General features: G+C 36.2%; 1 protein-coding gene across 1 annotated transcript; it reads right to left on the reverse strand.

Moving 5' to 3' along the window:
• Positions 1-1,962: 1,962 nt before the first annotated feature.
• LOC132165413 (synaptotagmin-5-like) lies at positions 1,963-11,675 on the reverse strand. The gene is made up of 12 exons (XM_059575958.1): positions 11,212-11,675; positions 11,054-11,102; positions 10,843-10,963; positions 10,380-10,501; positions 7,266-7,367; positions 6,691-6,765; positions 5,849-5,928; positions 5,362-5,512; positions 5,056-5,286; positions 3,706-4,002; positions 3,328-3,441; positions 1,963-2,499 (listed from the first exon to the last, which is right to left on the reverse strand). The coding sequence occupies exons 1-12, from the start codon at positions 11,421-11,423 to the stop codon at positions 2,353-2,355; spliced, it is 1,701 nt and encodes a 566-aa protein (XP_059431941.1). The 5' UTR covers positions 11,424-11,675; the 3' UTR covers positions 1,963-2,352.
• Positions 11,676-13,969: the final 2,294 nt, after the last annotated feature.

A 13,969-nucleotide genomic window follows, 5' to 3' on the forward strand; every position in this document is an offset into this window, starting at 1 on the left:
TATTGTTCATTCATTATACTGTATTTGGCTATTTTTTGTTCCTAAATTATTCAAATTGGCAAATTCAGGAACAAAAAATAGACAAATACAGTATAATAAATGAACAATAACAGAGTTTGATGAGAGAAATGGGCATTGGCTGGCCTTGAAAACGGTGGATGGGAGAATTTGCACTGCACTGATACCCGCTCACGGAGGAGAGAGGGGTCAATAGAGAAATGCTTTGTGGGTGTGTGACAAAATGGAAATTGGAAGGGGTTTGGGGAAGAAAATATGATTTGAGGTGGGCTGTCGGCGTACAGAGGAAGAAGAAATTTTGTTGAAAAAATGTGGGAGAAACTACGAGTTCTTTGCAGCAGAAAAGTTCTTGTTAATTTTTTTTTTCTTTTTTGTTGAAATACAAAGTAGAGTTAGTGAGGTTGTACACGGTTAGGTTAGTTGTCCAATGGTTACTTGTTGGGGTGTGTGACAATTGGAATGATTTGAGTTTTTATTGAAAACTACGTAGACTTTTGTGCACATTTGCTGCACATTTGAGAACGGTATTGTAACTGGAACAGTACCGTTCCAACTACAGTGTCGTTCCGCGCCGGTAGCAAACAGGGCCGTAAACCTCTCCAAACCCCAAAAGGCAAACAAGAACAAACGGTGGTAGGGACTTTTAAAAACAAAGAAAATAACAGATAAACAAGACTAAAAACCCGTAACAAAAGACAAGCAAATAACATAAAAATGAAATAAATAATACAAAATAGCAGCGTCGTTGGCTGATGGGGCAAAAGAAGGTAACAAGGTGGGTGTTGGTGACCGGCGCGTGGTCTTCACGTGCCGGTAGTGGATGCCGGGAAGCAGCAACTAGATCCAGGGGACCGGGAAAGATGGTGGGAGGTGGCGGAGCAGAGGAGAATTGTCTTCACGCGTCAATGCGTGTGGGAGCGTGTTCAACACACGCCTACAAATTATTCAACAATTTTGATCTAATGAAAATGTGAAATTCCTAAAGTATTCCATTTTATCATTATCATTATGTACAAACAGTATCTCAGCCAAATACGTCAATAGCAGGAACTCGAGAATAAATTTATTGGTAAATCATTTTGACTTGGGATATACATCCACGGGACTTCAAAAGGAAAGGTTTAAAATTCAGATGGCCAAGCAAGTCACCTCAAGCCTTGTCACACAATATTGTAATTTTTAAGGGATAAAAAGGTGGGAAAAAATGTAAAATTAGTCTATGTGGTTTACTTGATTTGCAATTAAATCCTTATAGTATTAAAATGAACTCAAAGGTCCTTGAGGCATGTCAAAAAAAAAAAAAAAAAAAAACAATTACTCCCTACAGTCAAATTCCGTTAGTGTGACACTAACTTAAGTAAGATAAGTGTCACAATTTTATTGACTCTAACGTGTCACACTATCAAAATCTGTTAAATCAAGAAACGAAATTTAACTGTGGAAAGTAAATTGTCTTTTTAGCATATCTCAAAAACCTCTAAGTTCATTTTGATACCACGTGTAACTAATTACAAATCAAGAAAACCATATGTACTAATTTTGCAATTTTCCAAAAAAAGTTATCAAGTACACACTATTTGGGAGTACTTAAGCATTCATGATTCAACTCAGATTTCATAGCAATTTGTTGGAGGAGACTTCTGAGATGATCTTATCATGAAGGAAACTTCTAATATGATTCTACAGGCGTAATTGTCTCATCTGCAATAACTATATTCCACAATAATTTATATTACTCTTCTATTTAAACACATGTAGATGGTTGATGTATCAAGGGAATAGGATAGTTTTTCCTTCCTCTCTTCTTTCTTTTCCTCTTTCTTTTTTCTTCTTTCAACTTAATCATCTAGTTTGGACCTATCCAGTATCCACAAGATCCAGCTGAAGTGCAGCCTTTAATCGGATGAAAATCTGAGCAAGCGGATATCAAAGAACAAATTTGCAAATGCAAAATGAGAGATCACTTGATAAAAAGGGCAAAACAGAAGTTCCGAAACCAGAATACTCCTAGCATGTAAATGGTCAACCTTGTAACAATCTCTTGCAATAATTAGGCCACTTCTTTCAATCCATAATTATAGCATCTTCAAACTTCACTAGCTTACGTGTAGCCTTGGGTTATTAAACAACTATGTACATTGTTCTACTTTGTACTCGAAAATACATGGTGCGATGTTTATTAATCAAGTAATTTGTATGTGCTGTCAATGTTCTTTGTATACGTCTAGCAGGTAGTACATCCTTGATTTACTCGAAAGCTATAGACAAAAATTCTATTTTCTACTGTAATTCCAAACAGGCTCGAAGTTACTATCAAGTGCAGAACATGAGCACTCAAGAATCACGGTAAATTGGTTGTGGCATCCACTTGAGATGCAAATTCAATTTTCCTGCTTTTGCTTCATCTAGCTGGAACTGTTCTTTGTATTCCCCTTCCAGTATAACCCTAGTAAGTGTCAAGATGCATCTCCCCATATAATCCTGCATGATTTAAAGATAAGTGTTAGTACACATTATACGTGTACCCAGATTAAAAAAAAGCAAGTTCTAAGCAGCAATCTCAACATCAAACATTTCTGGACACATTTCGGTTTTTTAATCTTAAAGTAGAAAGCAGGGCCAAGTGCTTACATTAAACAGCCGCTTTAAGGGTTTAAGTAGAACAATGGAGCATAATTGTTCTACTTTGTACTCGAAAATGCACAAGCATAATTACATTAATTATATCTTCTTCTTTTTTTCTTCTTCTGAGCAATGGTTTAAGTAGCATAGCAATATATTCAAGCATAAAAAAATACACAAAGACATGCATGCATATAAACACTTTGTTTTTTCCTTTTGCTGGGATACTGAAACATATGCATGCATATGGGCAAATGTCTAATAATACTTCTTCATTATATGGAAAATAGGCAGCATTAAACTACAGTACTTAAATGCAAACTCGTCAATCAGCATAACTAGGTAAGCCGATCCAGTTTAGATGCAGACGCTTTTGAGAAAGATCAAATCACATGATCCTAAATGTCTCATTATAGAGACATTTCAATACATTGTTTGCATCCAAATCTTCCACGCTGATGGAATGTCCAACATCAGAAAGATGGCCCATTCAAAAGCTAACCACCTGCTTACTGCTTAGTTAGGATTTCCAGTCCACAGACCCCATACAAGAGCCAGAGCCAACACGGTTTAATACCCCGCATTGCTTAATGCAGGAACCCAAAGTAAACCAGAAGTACATCTTGCTAAAATATATATACACACACACAATAATTACTAAAAAAATAAATTGTAAAATGTTTCTACCTTTCCAAATGTGTCATGGTCCCATACTTCGAGGATTAACATATCATGTAATCCATCCTCAACAACAAAGTCGAAAGTTTGATTCCAAACTGGATTCAAGCTGTCATTCACAACCTGAGAAGCAAAATGACCTTTTAAGGATCAAGTGAATTTATAGCCTGTTTAATTAGAGATGACTGCACTCTGCCCCCCACACGGACATGCAAGCAGCTAGGAATCCACTAAAGATACAAACAAATGTCAAAAACACACACACACACACAAAAGGCAACGAATGAAGGGAGAAAGGAAAAGAAGGCAAGCATTTTTTAATCTACAATAACAGGGATTCTTAAGGATTCCCAATTGTTGAGAGAAAAAATGCTACCAAACTGTTACCCTAGTTTTGTTTCTTGTTTCTGATTTCTTCATGGTGAGTACAACATAAGGATCAGCCTTCCCCATCAGATCCACCGCTGGCAAATCTTCAGCAGATATCACAGTAACAGAAAAAACTCCTCTAATAATAACCTCCCTTTTCTTCTGCATGACTTCTTTCTCATTTGCAATAGGTTCTGTTCCATTCACCCCACTTTTGAGAAACTTCTCCAAGGAGGTCAATGAAACATTAGGGGCAAAAGGATTGGTAATTCCATTCTCCATGCCAAAAGGACAGTACAAAAGCTCCAAATGCACCTAAAGCACAAAGAAGAAAGAAAGTTAATATGATTAAAATGAACATAAATATCCATGTTGCAAAACGAACAATAAAAAAGAAATAGAACACCAATTATATAATGGAGCAACTTATAGAAGAAAGAGCTAATGTAAATTTAGTTTGACTTATTGTTCTGGATTCAAATACTATAAACCATTCACAAAACAGATGGAATTATTAACTTGTGAGCACTTGTATATAATTCTCCTACAACAAAAGGGCCCAACTGACTGAAAGACAGACCCCAAGTTGTTCCAATAATAGTCGAGCACGTGGATCATGAAGGTCGGTTTCTATGATTTCTAAGTGGGGCCTTCTTTCACACAGACAGAGTATACAAAATATCATATTGAGATAAGAATCTTACTGTTTGAAACTTCACCAGTATGGCATTGCTATAATAGACTTATTTTCTTTGAAATTATTTCCAGAAATATACGTCTAAAGGGAAATATAGATTTGCGTCTGAAGAAATATCCTCCACAACACTAATTGATAAGAAATCTTATATCTCAAGCTTCAAAATAAAAAATTCACGAGAATATTGAAGCCTCTGGCAAAAAGAAATCATTCAATTATTGTCAGCAGACTATCCTCTACAAGATAAAGGTTGTAGAGGAGGGTGCAGGGTTTGGGACTGTTTTAGAAAGAGAGTAAAACAATGAAGATATTAATATAGATAGGACATTATGCTATCTTATAAATCTCATCAGGGGCCAGTTCATATAAACCAGTGGCCTTGTACCATTGGGGGTACCACTGCCATCCAAGTTGGGAAGCCAATCTGGTTTTTCAAGAAGCTATTGCTAGAACCATCCCAGAAAGCATTTATAGGGTGCATGCAGTAAGTACCCTTCGATTAAGAAGAAAGGCATAAAACGTCATGGAAGTTGGGTAATATAGCACATCTCAGGACAGAAAATGCAATCTCTCGACATTAACTACCAAACATTTGCCAACTGAAAAAGAAAGGTAGATCAAAATAAATAACAAGAATATAACGATCCAAAGGAAGGATTTTGTGTTCTAACCTGCCCCCTGTTTTTATTATCTCTATGGACCTCCAAATCTTTAACAAGCTTCAACCAGACATCCTTCACTTTACCAGGCTGAAGTTCACTTAGAAGTATTTGAGCACACCCAAGGAGCTCAGATGCCTGAACCCCCTCATTATCATACACTTTTACCACCAAATGTTGAGTGGATGCATCTTCAACAATAAATTCATAGTGTTCGTTCCAGATCGGGTTTAGATCATTGTTCTGAAGAAATAATATGGGATCTGTTTCAAACCCAAGTGAATAAACCAGAAATAAAAGAAAAGCAGAAGAACTTACAATTGTTTTGCTAGTTTTCATTCTGTCACGTAAAGGCCGTACATATAATTCAGCATAGGGATCTGACTTTCCAATGATATCTTTATTTGTTAGCTCCTTCGCTTGCACAAGCTTCACCTCTAATATCCCAACAGGCTTCAACTCCAGGTCACTAAAGAACAAAAACACTGACTATCAAATTACAACATGAATCAATGAGCAAAGACCACCATTCATCACAGATCTCTCTTAATTTAGTCACTCAATGCATGTATAACAAGGCGGCCACTTAATAATGACAATAATCAGTGAGCAAAGACCACCACCAGCATCACCTCTGTGCGTGTGTGTGAGCGTGACACTTGTGTATGTCATGACTGAGCCATTTAGAGGCATCAGAATGCCTCTCCATTGCATTTACAGTATGCACAATGATGCCATTGGTAACAACAATGTCAACAGCAATGATCAAAAGCTTAGTCATATCCATGTCTATGTGTAGGCGTACCTATAATCCCCAGGCAAAATAGGTACAACTTTCCGAGCTGGCCACATAAGAGTATCTTCGATAGCATCCCGTATTGTCCCCTGTATAAACATATATACCTCTTTGTTACAACAAGATTTTGTAAAAAAGCAAACCTGACAACAAATAAGATCAGATATGGCTACTCATAGTGTTGAATGATTAAAACAATGTGCATGGCATTACTTAGCCAAAAACAAAATACCACACCAACCATGACACAGCCAGAAGCAAACACTAATTGACACCAGAACACATGTAAACCCATGCAATATACTCAACAAATACAATGTGCAATTACATTATCTTCAAATTACCAGATCTATATTCATCAACTAATTCCTCCGATGGTGCAAACAAAGTTCAAATCCTAGATAAATTTGACACTTCATATAAACATACAAGAATTAGTTCCAATACGCAAACAGAATATGGCCAGTCACTATAGTTTAAAACCTTGACACCAACTGTAGGTCACTCTGCGACAATGGACTCTCTTATATCACCAAAACTGAGGTTAGTCAAAGCCTCCAGGAAACGTTAAGCAGTGCAAATTAGTTTCAATGGAGTCAAAAGTTAGATTGTGAACTTGAGCTGATGCTTTTGCTCGTAAGTACATACCAAATGCAACCCAAACTTGAAGTTTGAAAACACAATTTTAAGAAAGCACACTGGGAATCTTCTGATTTTTTGTTTAATCAACCTCATACATTCAAAACCACATTAAGCTTGAGTAGAATTGTCAGGTACGGTGTGAAACATACTCTACAACAATCATACAAAAAAACGCCAGAATAGTGACAAATGATGGAAGTTGCTCAAACCTCTATTGCATCGTAAAGCCCAGGAATCGTTGATATGTCACCACCAATAACTTTAAGTGTAAAATCCAAATCTTTCTGCATGAGAAAAATTGAATATTCAGAAAATCCTATGCATTGCTTATGAGTGTGTGTGTTTGTGTGTGTGTGTGTGTGTGTGTGTGAGAGAGAGAGAGAGAGAGAGATGGACATTCACTAGAGAAATAAAGATCCCAAAGATAGAGGTCTTCTGAATTAATTACATCAATTAAAAATATTGTTAGTAAAGATAACAAAGGAAATCTAAAAGTACACATAGAATCCATCACCTAAAGCTCGGTATTTTTCAGATATTGGATAGGATATATATTACAGTTGAATTGCAGTCAGATTTAGACATTACCCATTGAGAGGATGCTTGCTTCAATCATTACAGATCTACATTATTACACATATATGTGTCTAGAGGCACACATGTGCTAACACTCCTGTAAATCTGCATTTCTGTCGAACACTCTTTTGATATCTATAATATGTGTGTATATAACTTCCCTAATTCTAATATCTTAGAAGGATGACTTTAGAAGGAGATACAGTACCTTTTCTCTTAGAGAACAACAAACAGCTCCAAAGCATGGAAACTCGTCAACCAGTGGCTTAAAAATCAACCTGAAAACCCCAGTGAATCCGATATTTTTTACCTAACAGAGGAAAGAAAAATTAAAAATTAAATCAAAGCATTCTGGTAGGAAGGTTAATAAGAGACAATGGTGCACATAACAAGTAAACCATTTCAGAACATTCTAGTGAGCCCTCAGTGATGAGCACAACATTAAATCTCTTCATATATTCAAGTGTGAAAGAGGACGATAAAAATCATTTTTGTGATTACTCATTTGGTCAGTACAAGAATTTTTATTTTATTTTTTATAAGTAAAGCAAATTCATTAAAAGTGCAAGGGACGCAACCCAAGTACCGGGACGTATACAAGAGAAAAACCCCCCCAACAATATCAAGGAGGAAAAAGAGCACAAAAATTTATAAAGTTAAAAATATTGAGACGAGCATTAGCATAGATCCACTCAAAGAGGAATTCAAGAAAACAAAGTTGTAAATCCGAACTTGTCTTCTCCCAATCATCAAAACTCCAAGCATTCCTTCATCTCCAGATGCACCACATTAAACAAGAAGGGATTAAAGTTCAAACAATGTTAAAATCATTCCGACTAAACCTTCCTTTCCAACACGCCAAGAGCTCCACCACCCATCTGAGCATAAATCACTATTCTCCAAACATCTAAAAAGCTAAATTATACAAATCTCTCACAATATCACAAATAAGAAGAAGGTGATCAAGAGTTCTCCCACTCTTTTTACACATACAATGTCAATTCATCACTATGATATGACGCTTCTGAAGGCTATCCACAGTGAAATATTTTCCTAAGATGTTGTTCAAATGAAGAAAGACAGGAGCCTTAGACCTCCAAATGCTCTTCCAAGGGAATGAGGAGTTAAGGTTGGGAAGGAGAACTTTGTAAAAAGTTTTTACCTCAAAAGATCGCATTTTCAAAGGAATCCAACAAAACTTATCTTCACCTCTAGGTCCCCATCCTAACGGAATAGAGTGCATTGAAAATGGAAGATACAAAGTCCACCTCCCCAATCATGCACCAATTTGATAAAATTCATGTTCCAATGCACCTCATGATTGTGAGCAAACATATAGTCAGCCACCAGAGCACCCTTATCCCTTGCAATGCAAAATAACTTCGAAAATGTTTCCTTCAAAGAGTGATTCCCACACCAAACGTCATGCGAAAACCTGGTCCAAGAGCCATCACCCACCTTGATACTAATAAATCTAGAGGACACATCCAAGTCCCTCCTAATATGTTTCCATAAACTCACCCCATATGGCTCAATGACATTATTAGAGCACCAACCACTTTTCAAACTACCACATTTTTTATCCACTACCAGTCACCAAAAAGCCTCTCTCCACAGTATATCTCCATAACCACTTCCCCAAAAGAGCCTTACTGAAAGTGAGCAAACTCATAATCCCAAAACCTCCAAGATGAAGGATAGTACAAATTCTTCTAATTAACCGGATAGAACTTAAACTTGTTATCGAAACCAACCCACAATAAATCCCTCTGCAATTTTTCTATTTGAATAGCAACACCTACCGAGATTGGGAAGAGATAAAGGAAATATGAAGGACAAATTTTTTATTTATTTTTTGATAAGTAATGTAACAATCTCAAATGAAGGAAGAGTTGAAAAGCATGCTCTTGATCAATGTTAACGACCACCCTAAGACAACTAGAACCTTTTCCCTAGACAAAATCCTACAACCTAGAATACGAGCCAAACCACTCACATTCACCACATTACTAACAGGAACCAATTTAGATTTAGCCAAATTAATTTTCAACTAGGAAATAGCTTCAAAACAAAGGAGAACACATCTCAGATACTGAAAATAATCCAGTGCAATCCCACAAAAAATAAGTATCATCCGCAAAAAGGAGATGAAAGACAGATAATGAACCGTCATTCCTAGCCCTCACCCAAAAATCAGAAATAAAACCTCCATTCACAGTTGTTGACATCATTCGACTCAAAGCTTCCCTAACAATCACAAAAAGGAGGGAGGACAGAGGATTCCCTTGTCTTAGACCATGAGTGCTATTAAAAAACCACTAGGAGTAGCATTAATCATAATAGTAAAAATATCTCAGTTGACATGGTCATAAGCCTTCTCTAAGTCCAATTTACATAAAACTCCCAACCCACCAAATTTGAGACAACTATCTATACATGCATTGGCGATGAGAACACAATCTAAAATCTGTCGACCTCTGATAAAAAAATTCTAAGTCTTCAAAATGATGTTCTCCAAAACAGTTTTCAATTAGAAAAATGCATGCTTCCTAGCCACAATTACTTTGCAGTCCCTCACCACATTCAAATTGGAGAAAATCTAGCATAACCTAAAACTGCTACTTCAATTTTCACCTTCAAGAAATCTAATCCTAAATTAGAAAATAAAGGTTGCACATGCATGCCCAAACACATCCATTTGCAACAACAGTGCACACACCCTCCCCGCAGGGGCAGCACAAAAAAACACATGTAAAGAGCGGTTCAGCTTCTTGCTTACATCAGTATCCAAATGAAAAGGTCCAGATTTCATACAACAAATCAGAACAACATTATAGAAGATTACATTGACAGGATATACATACAGTAGATATTAAATCATGTTACATCTGAATATTATGATTAAGTTATTTCAGTTCATTTGTGTTGTACTTTCAGAACTATAAATGAGGCTTCTGGTAGCAGTTACTTACAAAGTAAAAAAAAAAAATACATAAAAGAACAAAAAGCAAAAGTAAGTAAACAATTGTATTTTGGGACAACCACATAGCAAATGGCCTCAAAAAGCTTAATGATGAAGTGAAATGAATGGGGTAAGAATGATTGATTAAATTCTCAGAGATGGAGCTTAAATATAGGTTTAACAGTCCTTCAGTTGGATTGAAAATGCAGAGCTTTGACAGCACTGAAATGGAAATCATTTCCCAGAAGAACATACAGTGCTTTAAGCTTAATAATCCACAACATGAGAAATATATTGGGCCACTCAAAGTCAAGGAATCAGTTGCTAGTGAGCAGAAGTAGGTAGCAAGTTTCATATTACCTGCACTGGTAGTCCTACACCCAGTCTAGTCTTAATATCCAGTACTATACTCGGGTTCCCATCCCAGTTCATCTCCAATTCCATGGTGACACCATCTTCTCCAGTCTCAATAATAGAAACTCCTGAAGAACAACATTGTTTCGTAAGAAACTCAAGATAAAGGCAACAGTGTTACCATATAGCACAAGTCTATATGCTTAGTTACATAATAGACAAGCAAGCTCAAATGGACCGTCATTCATTTTGGTAAACCAAAAAAGGCAATCACTACCTAGTTCATAACTTAATAGGACACAACTATAAGGTTTCTCACAATGAGCTCTCGTGGGAAAGTTGCAAACAAGTTACATTAACCAAATGTGATGAAACTAACAAATACAAACGGCAACAGAATTGTGTGTATCCGATATACAAACACAAACTTCAAATTAAAATCATATATACTAGACTGAATGTAGCTAACCTGTAAATTGTGGTGCCACAGTACCAAGAGAAAACTTGGAAAATTTGAGCGAGGTCAATATGATCGGTCGATATTGTTCCAGAACCGGTTCAACCGAAGTCTTTATCAGCTCAGACGCTGCCTACAAATACCAAGTTCACGTAAACGTTTCTCACTAACAACAAAACAAAAGCACAAATATTCGCAGCTGCAACTAAAATAAAAGTCAAACCTCGTTAACATAGGGCCAGATCTTTGTAAGATGAAGATTAAGCCAAGTTAACTGTACCCAAAAAGAAAACAAAACAAAAACCCACAAAAAATCAGCCTCTATATCACAAACCCACAAAAGACTTGGAAAACAGAGAACGAGAGAGCGAGTGAGAGCTCAACTTCTGGCGCTGAGAGAAGACGACCCAGGACGGGTAGCGGTCGGGAGAGAGGATCTTTCTGGAGTCGTCGACTGTCATCCTGGCAAAAGCGGCTACGGTGTTGGCCAGTTGGGTCCGGCGGTTGGACCGGGCGTTCTCGTACTTGACGAAGCCCACTATCAGCGCCAGTCCCACGGCGAGTCCCATTATCAGCCCCACAAAGAACCCCATTTCCTCTCTCTCTTCTTCGTCTACACTGATCCGATCAGAGCAGCAGCAAGAGAGGATTCTGCTGGATAACAGAGAAGCCCTGTGGGATTAGTGTTTAATGGCGATTAGGATTCTCGTTGGAATCAACAACATGCTGAGCGGTTTAATCGCTTTGGGCTTTTATCCTTTTTTCCTCCAGGTGTCGGAACTCGGAAAGTACGCGAAGTGCGTTTGCCGACAAAGAAAAAAAATGGGAAAACTTTTCTTTCATTTAGGCGTGGCAACGATTTTGGACGTTGGACGTGGCCAATCGAATTTCAACATGTCGGCACCCCGGATTTTGATACTGATTTTTGGCTAGAAGTTGCGGATTCAGATCCCCTCCCATTATTCAAATTTAAGCTATCTCAAATTTTGAAATCTCAACCGTCCATTTCATCTAAAGATCAAAAACATGCCACATTTCACAACTTCAATTTCAAATTTTAAACCCATCTTCCAAAAACAAAAATCAATAGAGAGAGAGAAGAGTATCGGTTTTGGGTGCCGTTAACAAGTGGCGGATCCACTTGAGGCTTTGGGGTGCCACGACACCAAAAGCTTTTAAATTTTTTTTGCTTTTTTCCTACTCAAGCCCCAAAAAAAAAGAATTTCTTCCCTCCTATTTACGCAAGTTACCACTCAGCACCATTAAAAAAATTTTAGCGACATCTCAAATATGAATTATCTGGCTCCACCACTGTCATTAACGGCTCGATGGAGCTCTTGATGCAGTTGTAATGGACAGCAAGATTGAGGACATGTTTGAGATTATATTAGAGAGTTTAAAAAATATTTTTAGTATTTAAAAAGTTTTGCTAAATAAAAGCTAGTATATTTAGTACAAAATTTCAAAAATACTTTTTTTTATGTATTTACTCTAAAAATAGATAAAACGCACTTTGACAAAAGTTTATATATATATATATATATATTCTTTTATTTAAAAACTCTATTTCACATAGTCTCACACGTGTTCCGAGTGTCTAAGCCTTGAGGAGAACGGTCTAGTTCCTTCTGTGTTATTCTTTTCAATGTGTACTTTCGTGTTTTTTGATGGCCAATTATATTTTATTTTTGTGAGGGACTCGGGTTTTGATAAGACCCAATAATACCCTACCTTGGCGGGATTATAGCAAGGAGAACGTAAGCAATTAATTGGAATTCTCTTCATTTAATTTCAGTAGTATAATCAATGCGATTATGAAATGGATGGAGGAGTTGAGAGATATTTATATTACACAAGTTTACACAAGTCTAAAAACTCTTTGCTTATTTAATACATCAATCATATGAAATCAAGATGAATTGATGATTTCTTTTTTGGTAAATTAAGTTGATGATAACGACCTATCTTTACAATTAATTTTTCAAATTGTTCTTTGATTAAGATTAAAAAAATAATAATAATAAATTAAACGATGTGATTAAGGTATTCGGAATTTTTTTTAACGATCCTACTTTAATTTTATTCATTTTCTTTCTTATGAAAAACTTTGAATGAAATTTGAACCATATATAATACATAACATAGAACAAGTGGGCCACCTCAAATCTCCTTGTAGGAGATGTGTTCTAATAGTTTGTCTTTAATTGTAATTAATTTTGTGTTAAATAAACTTGGACACTACCAAAAAAAAGAACAACGTTGGGATTGTAGGGTGTAAGTTCAACTTTCTGCAATAGAAAATTATTCACACAAGCCTAATTAGTATTAATCGCTTTAAGAGTTATTGATGTTCTGATGGGGATGAGTCAGACTATGACTCAATCCGTCTAAGCCTCTCCTAAGCAGTCCCTCACATTAGATACCACCCAAATGTGAGTTTTTTATTTTTTAGGTGCTGGGATTGGATAGCGGAAGGGTTGGTTGTGTTAGAATATATTATGATATTTACTTCATTTGTCTGACTAATTTGTTTTGTATTTATTGATTATTTCTTGGGTTAAATACAAAATTTGTCCCTTTGCTTTTGGTGTCTATCAAATTAGTCTTTGGGCTTTTAAAACTAATAAAATTAGTCCTTGTGCTTTCTAACAGAGTAAAATCAATAATTCTATCTACTTCCATTAATAGACTATTTTTTCTTGGGCAATTTTGGTTATAAGTGAAGAATGGAGAGGGCAACAACAACGGATTAAGCGTGGAAGAAAACCCTCGATTTGATAATGGACTAAGTGCAATTTTGTTTCTGGAAACATGGCATGACTAGCATAAAGCCAAGTGACCAGATGGAGAACTACTTTTGGAATATTTGATGATTGTCAGGCATTTATTATATTTGTGGAGATGACACACATGATGCAATGTGATTAGACCAATCACTTTTATGTTTAAACCTTGGTCCCGTTTGTCAACAGTGCGGAATGGCACTGTAGCTGGAACAGTACCATCATTTAAAAAATGATTTTTTTTTCTTTTAAAAGAAAATTAAAAATTAAAAAAAAAATTAAAATTAAAAAAAAACCCAGCCCAAAACGGTGTCGTTTTGGGCATTGAAATTATTATTATTATTTTTTCTTTAAAA

Source organism: Corylus avellana, chromosome ca11 (assembly GCF_901000735.1).
Source record: "Corylus avellana chromosome ca11, CavTom2PMs-1.0".
Classification (NCBI taxonomy): Eukaryota; Viridiplantae; Streptophyta; class Magnoliopsida; order Fagales; family Betulaceae; genus Corylus; species Corylus avellana.

What these genes read in the sequence shown, in the direction of transcription:
- LOC132165413 (XM_059575958.1), bottom strand. Translation starts at nt 11,423, where the DNA reads ATGGGGTTCTTTGTGGGGCTGATAATGGGACTCGCCGTGGGACTGGCG. An exon ending in TCTGGCCCTATGTTAACGAG is followed by an intron (nt 10,964 to 11,053) that starts GTTTGACTTTTA and finishes TGGTATTTGTAG; the next exon opens with GCAGCGTCTGAGCTGATAAA. An exon ending in AAACAAGAAACAAAACTAGG is followed by an intron (nt 3,442 to 3,705) that starts GTAACAGTTTGG and finishes TTTGCTTCTCAG; the next exon opens with GTTGTGAATGACAGCTTGAA.